Source organism: Galleria mellonella, unplaced genomic scaffold, assembly GCF_026898425.1.
Source record: "Galleria mellonella isolate WM207_F2 unplaced genomic scaffold, CSIRO_AGI_GalMel_v1 utg625, whole genome shotgun sequence".
Classification (NCBI taxonomy): domain Eukaryota; kingdom Metazoa; phylum Arthropoda; class Insecta; order Lepidoptera; family Pyralidae; genus Galleria; species Galleria mellonella.
The window spans coordinates 587,457-597,872 of record NW_026442129.1 but is presented as its reverse complement, the minus strand read 5'-3'; the positions used below and the strand labels follow the sequence as shown (position 1 = coordinate 597,872).

General features: G+C 40.2%; 1 protein-coding gene across 3 annotated transcripts; it reads left to right on the top strand.

Annotated features, from left to right (window-relative positions):
- The first annotated feature begins 1,397 nt into the window (after positions 1-1,397).
- On the top strand, positions 1,398-9,875 carry LOC113511288 (beta-1,3-galactosyltransferase 5-like). Of its 3 annotated transcripts, none has more exons than XM_052899671.1 (6): positions 1,398-1,534; positions 3,043-3,214; positions 5,961-6,144; positions 6,593-6,812; positions 7,826-7,948; positions 8,989-9,875. In XM_052899671.1, exons 1-6 carry the CDS (start codon positions 1,435-1,437, stop codon positions 9,300-9,302), a joined length of 1,113 nt encoding a protein of 370 aa, XP_052755631.1. In that variant the 5' UTR covers positions 1,398-1,434; the 3' UTR covers positions 9,303-9,875. The 3 variants fall into 3 exon arrangements, with proteins under 3 accessions (XP_052755631.1, XP_052755633.1, XP_052755632.1); XM_052899672.1 differs by having other exon boundaries at positions 1,430-1,534; positions 3,085-3,214; XM_052899673.1 differs by lacking the exon at positions 7,826-7,948.
- Positions 9,876-10,416: the final 541 nt, after the last annotated feature.

Here is a 10,416-nt window from a genome sequence, read left to right as displayed (position 1 = left end):
AGCAGGCCAATTAGCCCACCGTGACGACACGCTATATCTTAAGGTCTAGTAATTTTCATTTTATACTAACTTACTATTTTAATAGTAACTAGACGATGTATATACAAATATATATATATATAAATATATATACAGGCTAAACTAGTAATTTAGGTATAGAAATTTTGCTTGTCCATTTTTTTTTTATACAACTTAGAATGGCAAACAAGCTGACGGCCCACCTGATGGAAAGTGGTAACCGTCGCCTATGCCAATCTTTGCCATATGCTTTATATTTTTATCATAGATTAAGAATTTTATTTTCTATGGTAAAGATTGTATAGTATTACTTCTACGAAAAATATAGACTTTTCTATGGTAAACAGAAAGACGCTGTCAGAATTATGTAGGTACTTGGATATGTTATTATTTTATTTCTGTTATACATCGGCATAAGTTTGTTTTTTCCATAAAATTGCAAAAAGACTAATAAAGACTTTTTTTTAATGAGTGAAAACGTAACAGTAACTCCGCCTGCGCTGTCGCTATACCTTGGCGGGGCACCAGTGAGAGATGATAGGTGAGGATGAAAACAGGTATTTTTTTATGGGTGAAAATTACATGATAACCCCGCTTGTGCTATCGGTATACACTGGCGGGGCACTAGTGAGAGGTGATAGGTGACAATGAAAAGGCAGGTCAGTTAGGCCATCGTGACGAATTCAACGATAAATTTGTCACGATAGTTTCCAGTGGAAACCGCGTGGGGTCGACCTGATAGGGTATATTACTAGGACTGGAACTATTAGACACCATTACTAAATATCCCTTTCCCCCACAAAAATACGCTTGTATACATTTTTTTATACTACTTAGAATGGCAAACAAGCTGACGGCCCACCTGATGGAAAGTGGTAACCGTCGTCTATAGACATGAGCAGTACCATGGACATAACTGAGTATACTGTTTCGCCCATGATACCCCGCATGCGTTGCCATTCCTGAGGACTCAGGTGTTATTCCTCTGTACCCTGTAAATTCACGCCATATCCCACCCTTCAAACCGAAATACAGCCATGCAAACACAACTGCTTCACGGTTGAAACACGAATAGGACAGAGGTACCCAAGCAATCGACTTTTGTACAAAGTCTCCCTCTGGTTTTGTTAATTTAGTAATTTGTTAATAGGGGTAGACAGTTTAGTATAGTAGTTTTTGCAGATGAAAACTGCACGTTTTCATAGCAATTCATGCGTGCGGAGTCGCGGTTTATTGCTAGTAATGGATCCCATAAAGTACATAAGACAAATAATTATTTTAGCACATTCATTATTTAGGGGAGTCCTAATCTAATCTTTCGTGTTTTTTTTTTATCATCACCACAATTTATCAGCTTGTTTCATGGTCGTACGTTGGTATATTTGACTAAACCTTATATCCACGCCGGCCATTCTGATGCCTGTCCAACTACAAGTGTTTACTAAACGTCGCGCGTTTAGTTCAGTGTTAATTTGCAAAATTATGAGACGGAAGATCAAAACGTTGTATATATTTGGTAAGTAGTCTATATGCCTACTCGCAAATAATATAAAAGAATGATTTCCATAAAAAAAATCGACTTAAATTGTGACAAAATTAGATATTATAATTTAAAAATTAAACTACTAGACTTATTCTCGTAATATTTCTATAGGACCCATCTGTGAATATATCCTTTCAGATAAAAAAAGAATGTTCCAAATCGGTTCACAACTGACGGAGTTATGAGGTGACAAACATAAAAACAAATACAACCGAATTGAAAAGTCCTTTTTTTAAAATTTAGTTGAATAAACCGTGTTTAAATTGTGTCAAAAGTAGTTATTTTACTTTATAACACATTCCAATTTATTTCTACAATGCTATAATAATAGTTTGTTCTTCTCTAACCACCTCATTTTGGGGGGAAAGGGATTGTTAGTAATGGAGACTGAGAATCCTATTGCTAGCAATATACCCAACCAGGTCGACCTCCTCGCGGTTCCCCCTGGAAACTATCATGGTTAATTCCTGATGAATTCATCATGATGGGCTAACTGGCCTGTTTTCATTCTCATCTATCACCTTTCACTGGTGCTCCGCCAGCGTATCCCGTTAGCGCAGGCAGGGTAACCATACCATTTTCACCCATCAAAAAAAAACCACCCCATTTTGGATAAGGGTCCTTAATATGTAGGTATTTATATATTGTTTATTAGAAGAAGTATTTCAACTGTATTTTTTTTTGTATAAGTCCAGTTTCAAAATTAATTTACAAAAATTCTTAATTGAGAGGCAAAAGTTAGACATTCCAGCAAGTTACCTCTATGTTACATTTGTCTGCTAGATAGACTGTCATATCCGTCTGTTTACTGTAGGTGTATCTGTCTATTTACTGTACGGATAATCTGGTAGTATTGTTTTATTCTTACCCTATTCCCTTTGGCCGCAACAGAATATCAGTGCTTTGCTCTTTTGAAGGCGAAGCAGTAAACTGAGTTGTGGCCATATTGTATTGTTATGGCACACGCACAAATGAAAAATTGTATTTAACTTTATGTATTTTTTTTTAAAATAATTTATGTTATCTCGCTTTTTATGTATATCAATGTATGTTGTAATTTTTTTTATTTTTTATTTATACAACTTAGAATGGCAATCAAGCTGACGGCCCACCTGATTTAAAGCGATAACCGTCGCCTATAGACATGAGCAGTACCATGGACATAACAGAGTATACTGTTTCGACCTTGATACCCCGCCCATGCGTTGCCATATCTGAGGACTCAGGTGTTATTCCTCTGTACCCTGTAAATTCAATAGTTCAAACCGAAACACAGTTATGCAAACACAACTGCTTTACGGTTGAAAAACGAATGGGACAGAGGTGCCCAAGCAAACGACTTTTGTACAAAGTCTCCCTCTGGTAATATGGTACGAGTATGTACTGATTTACCGCGTACGGAGCCGCGGTGTACATCTAGTAATCTAAACTAATTTAACTAACTAAAAACTATGTTTTTATAACATAATAAATTATTCCAGGTCGCCGAAGAAGTGTGATCACTTTTTTTATTATATTCATAGTTTCAATGTTGAGTGTGTGCCGGTGGCTGGCTCAGATTGGTAGCAGAGCGTTGTTGCTCCCATCACCACCAGACCAAAACCTGGAGCACCTTAGAAGGAACAGGAGTCTAAAGTATTACATCGATAAGACGTGAGTGAGATTACAGATTTATCATGATTGTTATCACTTGTTGCGAAGCATCACTTTGGTTTTTATATTATTTTTTTTTTAATAAATTAACAAGTACTAAATTGTTTTCGTGACGGCAGCGCCATCTGGAAAGCTTTTACTCTCGCCTTTATGTGTTTGATCGAGATGTGGTCGTTGATCAAAATAAAAAGTCATCTATGTCTTCCATACAATCTCGATTCCATACAGTATGTGTATACCAAATATCATAACGACTGCTTATGATAGTTAATTTATGGTATTACACTCTGCTGACACCTACATGTTTTATACGACTTAGAATGGCAAACAAGCTGAGGACCCACCTGATGGAAAGTGGTAACCGTCGCCTATAGACATGAGCAGTACCGTGGACATAACAGAGTATACTGTTTCGCCCATGATGGCCCCCATGCGTTGCCATTCCTGAGGACTCAGGTGTTATTCCTCTGTACCCAGTAAATTCACGCCATATCCCACCCTTCAAACCGAAACACAGCCATGCAAACACAACCGCTTCACGGTTGAAAAACGAATGAGACAGAGGTACCCAAGCAATCGACTTTTGTACAAAGTCTTCCTCTGGTAAAAACCTACATAGGTGTTCCCTTGAAAATCATTGCCATATTTTTTTGGTGAATTCATCACGGTCGCCCAAGTGATCTGGCTTCATCTTCACCTTTTATCCTTCTTGGTTCCGTCGTAAGTCGATACCATATTGAAATATAGAAAGAGAAATATAAGGGGTAATATTATTCAATATCGGGGTCTAAAAGCATGTGCTTTGGGTGACGACGTCGGGGAGTGACCGCATGCCTCCTTTGTAAAAAAGTAAATTACGAGGAGGCTGTGGAAAATTTGCGGGATTTTTTTTTTTGATGGGTGAAAATGATATGGTAACCCCGCCTGCGCTAATGGCATACGCTGGCGGAGCACCAGTGAAGGGTGATAGATGAGAATGAAAACAGGCCAGTTAGCCCATCATGATGAATTCATCAGGAATTAACCATGATAGTTTCCAGGGAGAACCGCGAGGAGGTCGACCTGGTTGGGTATATTGCCAGCAATGGGATTCCCAGTCTCCATTACTAACAATCCCTTTCCTCCCTAATTTGCGGAAGTTATTGGAATTGAGTTCAATGAGCAGTTGATTCGTTTCGAATTCATTCTCTGGATGATCCTTAGTATTCATGCCAAGTTCTAGTATAAAAGCAATTGCCGTAGTTGGTACAATCTTCTTTTCAATGTATCTATGGTACATTAGTGATATCTTTCAATAACTATATACAATTGAGGAGGGGGGGGAAGGATTGTTAGCAATGGAGGTGGAGGCGGAGATTATACCAGAGGGAGACTTTGTACAAAAGTCGATTCCTTGGGTATCTCTGTCCCATTAGCGTATATATATATATATATAGCGTATATATGGCGTGAATTTACTGGGTACAGAGGAATAACATCTGGGTCCTCAGGAATGGCAACGCATAGGGGGTATCATGGGCGAAACAGTATACTCTGTTACGTCCATGGTACTGCTCATGTCTATAGGCGACGGTTACCACTTTCCATCAGGTGGGCCGTCAGCTTGTTTGCCATTCTAAGTCGTATAAAAAAAAATGGAGCTTGACAGCTCCATTGTTAGCAATATGCCCTATTAGGTCGACCTCCACGCGGTTCCCCCTGGAAACCATCGTGAACAATTCTTGTTGAATTCGTCACGTTGGGCTAACTGACCTGCTTCATTCTCACCTATCATCCTTCACTGGTGCCCCGCCGGTGTATACCGATAGCGCGGGTGGGGTTACCAGTCCATTATCACCCATTAAAAAAAACTAGGTACGCAATTTTGTTATTTAAAATGGGCATACTTCCTATAACGGCTCAACCAACCGGTTTTTTTTAGATAGATAGATGACCTTTATTACCATTATCAAGAAAATAAAAAATTAAAACAACAAAAAGAAAAAAGAAATTTTTAAAAAAGAAATTTTATATGAGTGATAATAGAATGGTAACCCCGCCTGCGCTATCAGTATACGCTGGCTCGGTACCAGTGAGGGATAATAAGTGGGAATGAAAAGGCAGGTCAGTTAGCCCACCGTGAAGAATACATGTGGGGTTCAGCGCGATGGTTTCCAAAGGGGACTACGTGGATGTCGACCTGACAGAGTATTTTACTAGCAATGGGGACTAGTACGCGTTACTAACAATCCCCTCCCCCCCTCCTCCAAACAATCGGGACGGGCCGTTAAGGCACCAAGAGGCACACAAACAAGCTTTCACATTTTTATTATTGTAATAAAGATTAGACACTTGGTAGTTTATTAATTGCAAATTGTAATTGTTTATACACTTTGGAATGGGGGACAAGCTGACGGCCCACCTGATGGAAAGTGGTAACCGTCGCCTATAAACATACATCAAAGAAGATTATCACATATGCTAATACAGAATACACTTCTATCATCCTTTAACTGTCCACTGCTGAACATAAGCTTCCCCTTTGGGGAGTTTTGTCAATAGTCGCCATGCTTGGTAGGCAAATTGGCAACTGCACTTAGGCTTTGGAGATGTTTTAAGAGTGACGCTGCTGCCCATCCCTGCTGCCCTCCCTTAGTCGCCAATTACAACACCTACGGAAAAGGAAGCTGTTGCTTATTCTATGCCGGGATCACGCGGATAAAATTGTGGTAGGTAAATTTAATTACCATAATAGTATTATTTTCAGACAACTGCTGATAGAGCCTTCATCGACTCCTTGCGATGGTGTGGAGGAGGTGCCTATTCTCGTCCTTGTGACCAGCCCACCCGCCCGCTTCGAGCAGAGGAGCGTCATCAGGAGCACGTGGGCTAAATACCAGCCGACATACTTCGTTATGGGCCTCGACGGACCTACAGTTGACGAGCAGTTAGTGAGTTCTTAATGATTTTGAGATTTGATGATTTTGAAAATAAATACTTGTTTACTTTTTTTTTTACTATCAATACGTACATAGTATAAAACAAAGTCGTCTCGCTGTCTGTCTGTCCTTATGTACGCTTAAATCATGCAAGCAGTTGTGTTTGCATGGCTGTATTTCAGTTTGAAGGGTGGGATATGGCGTGAATTTACTGGGTACAGAGGAATAACACCTGAGTCCTCAGGAATGGCAATGCATGGGGGGTATCATGGGCGAAACAGTATACTCTGTTATGTCTACGGTACTGCTCATGTCTATAGGCGACGGTTACCACTTTCCATCAGGTGGGCCGTCAGCTTGTTTGGCATTCTAAGTTGTATAAAAAAAATCCTGAATAGGTTGGGTTTAGCTTAAACTTTCATCTGTCAATCTATCTTGAAATTAAAAAAAAAATCTTCAGGTAGACAATTACGTGGAAGCCAAACAGTACGGAGATCTGGTGATCTTCGACTTTCAAGAGCACTACCATAATCTGTCGCTGAAGACAGCTCTCATGCTGCAGTGGACCTTGGACCGGTGTCCGCAGGTGGAGTTCCTTTTGAAGACTGATGATGACGTATTCGTCAACCCTTGGATGTTGAAGCAGGTGGTTAAGGACAATAAAGATGCTCAGCTCTTAGGTGAGTTATCTTTCATTAATCCAGCATGCCTAGTTTTAAATTTAATATTAATATAAAACCAATCTTAAGTCAATAACAATTTTGTACTGCACTCATGAAATAAGAATTAGGAATTAAGTTACGACTTAAGTTCACCAGAGGGAGACTTTGTACGAAAGTCGTTTGCTTGGGTACCTCTGTCCCATTCGTGTTTTAACCGTGAAGCAGTTGTTTGCATGGCTGTGTTTCGGTTTGAAGGGTGGGATATGGCGTGAATTTACTGGATACAGAGGAATAACATCTGAGTCCTCAGGAATGGCAACGCATGGGGGGTATCATGGGTGAAACAGTATACTCTGTTATTTCCACGTTACTGCTCATGTCTATAGGCGACGGTTACCACTTTCCATCAGGTGGGCCGTCAGCTTGTTTGCCATTCTAAGTTGTATAAAAAAAAGTCAGATTGATATTCTTTGTTTTTATACTACTCGTGCTACTAGCGGCCCGTCCCGGCTTCGCACGTGTGGACATTTTTACAACATTTTAAACAGTGATTATTGTGACATAACGATAATAGTTGGACATATAGTATCGCAAAGTTGTTTGTAGTTATTGATATTTTCTTCAATATTGTACAACATAATTTTGTTCTATTGAAGAAAGAAAGAAAGAAAGAAAGAAAGAAAGAAGAAAGAAAGAAACTTTATTTTACAGAAATATGCGACAACACAGGGGTTAAAAAAAATTCATATTTTTGCTAATAGTTTCCGCAGCGCACGCGATGAAAGATATTTTATAGCATTTTTTTACACCTTGAGTTACGTTACTGAAGTTTACTGAGGACCCCTAATCTTTTCTAGCAATAAATATAGCCTATGTTACTCTGGGTGAATGTGGCTTTCTAATAGTGAAAGAATTTTTGAAATGGGCAAAGCAGTTTTTGAGTTTATTCATTACAAACATACACACAGAAATACAAATCTTTCCTCTTTATAATATTAGTGTAGATTATATATTCGCCATTATTTTTGCAGGGTATAGAATCAATAATACATATCTGCATCGTGATGAGTACAATAAATGGTATTTGCCACGCTGGCTATACCCGGACGATGCTGTCTCAGCATATCTCTCGGGTACTGCATATTTTATAAGTGGTATGTTTTATATATTATTATAATTGGCCGTGGGGGGGGGGGGGGGAAAGGATTTTTAGTAATGGTGTCTAAATGGTGGGGCCACCCATTGCTAGCAATATACCCTCTCAGGTCGACCTCCACGCGGTTCCCCCCGGAAACCATCATGTTTTATTCTTGTCGAAATCATCATGGTGGGCCAACTGACCTGCATTCATTCTCACCTATCATCTTCCACTGGTGCCTCGTCGGTGTATACCGAGAGCGCGGGCGGGGATACCATTCCATTTTCACTCATTAAAAAAAATTTGCCGTGTGGTCCCGGCGTAGAATAAGCCACCCCTTCCTTTCCCGTGGGTGTCGTAATGGTAACCCCGCCCGCGCTAACGGGATACACTGGCGGAGCACCAGTGAAGGAATATGAATGACAGATAAGAATTAAAACAGGCCATTTAGTCTATCATGATGAATTCATCAGGAATTAACCATGATAGTTTCCAGGGAGAACCGCGAGGACGTCGACATAATGCTAGCAATGGGATTCTCAGTCTCCATTACTAACAATCCCTAAGCATAACTAACAAGCACGAAGGTGCTTAGGGGGAGGGGGAGATTGTTAACAGACTACCCGTTCTATTACTATCAATATACTCTCTAAAGTCTTCATCACGATGGGCTAACTGACCTGCCTTTTCATCCTCACCTATCTATTACTGGTGCCCCGCCTATGCTAAGGACACAGATAATATAATCCTATCTAAGGGTAACGTGTACCATTAGCATAGGCGGGGTTACCATTCCATTATCATGAATTAAAAAACCGTCATTGTAGTCTATGACTATAATAATGTTTTTTTTACCTTCCATACATTGCCATTCCTAAGGTCTCAGATGTTATTCCTCTGTACCCTGTAAATTCACGCCATATCCCACCCTTCAAACAGTAACACAGCCATGCAAATACAACTATTTTACGGTTGAAACACGAATGAGACAGAGGTACCCAAGCAAACGACTTTTGTACAAAGTCTCCCTCTGGTAAATGTTTTTTTTTTTTCCAGGTGAATATATAAGCAAGATACTCAAAGCAGCTTTTACTGTACCTCTAGTTAATTTAGAGGATATATATTTTTCATATCTGGTAGCGAAAAAGTATCTACACCTGACCCTATTCCATGATAGGAGGTTGAGCCCGCAGAAGCCATGCTTTTTAATCGCCTGCGTATACTGGCACCTGGCTACAGCACACAGTGTCAGTCCTGCCGAATTGGCCAATGTTTGGCCAAAAATCGAAACGATCGCCAATGAATTTAGACAGCATGAGGACGTTTGTAAATATTATGAGATTTTATCAAGTGATTTGTTCCTGTACTGACTTCTAATTTCCAGTTTCTGGACGAGTGGCGGTCCTCCACCGTGCGTTTTTCAAGGCACTTTCTTCCACGCACAACCATTCTTTGGAATCAACTTCCAGCAGCAGTATTTCCGAACCGATACGACAACATAACCTTCAAGAAAAAAAATATATTCCTTTTTAAAAGGCCGGCAGCACACCTGCAATGCTGGCTGGTGTTGTGGGTGATCATGGGCGGCGGTAGTCAAAAAAAAAAGAGGTACACAAGCAATCGACTTTTGTACAAAGTCTCAAAACTTTAACTTTTGTAACTTGTGATGAGACAACGAACTAATATTTTACAGGTTTGTTAATGGACTAGTTCATCCCACGGTTTTATCCACGTGGATAACTACACACTGTACCCAAGCTTAGTATATTTTGTAAACATCTCATTTGCTAGAATGCTTTATATTTTTTTTTACAACGCCGGGGGCAAACGAGCATGCGGCTCACCTGATGGTAAGTGACTACCGCCGCCCATGATCACCCACAACACCAACGGCATTGCAGGTGCGCTGCCGGCCTTTTAAAAAGGAATATACTCTTTTCTTGAAGGTTATGTTGTCGTATCGGTTCGGAAATACTGCTGCTGGAAGTTGATTCCAAAGAATGGTTGTGCGTGGAAGAAAGTGCCTTGAAAAATGCATGGTGGAAGACCACCACTCGTCCAGATGATTGGGATGAAACTTTAGTTTGTGGCGGGTTGTACAATTTAAGACTGATATGGAGACGATGATACTAACTTGACATAGGCAGAAGGATAATCATGGCAATGGATCGGTCACATAGCTCCAAGAACCTACAATTGATGGAGAAGAAAGGTTTTTGAACGGAGACCCCGTACATGCAAATACAGTATAGGAGGACCCGCGACTAGATGGAACAACGACCTCAAATGCATCGCAGGTAGTGAATGAAGGTGGCTCGGGACCGTTCCTTAAGGCAGTTTATGTTGGAAGCCTATATTTAGCAGGCTGATATGATGTTGATACTTTGTCTACTGGCTACGTCGTATTCAAATTAAGAAGGTATATATCTATGGGATGCAGGTCTATGTACATTTGGCGGACTTAACACCGGACGGTGTTCTCTA

Coding starts and splice junctions, on each gene's coding strand:
- LOC113511288 (XM_052899671.1), top strand. CDS start 1,435: ATGCCTGTCCAACTACAAGTGTTTACTAAACGTCGCGCGTTTAGTTCA. Junction 1,535..3,042: donor CAAAACGTTGTATATATTTG/GTAAGTAGTCTA, acceptor AAATTATTCCAG/GTCGCCGAAGAAGTGTGATC. Junction 6,145..6,592: donor CTACAGTTGACGAGCAGTTA/GTGAGTTCTTAA, acceptor AAAAATCTTCAG/GTAGACAATTACGTGGAAGC.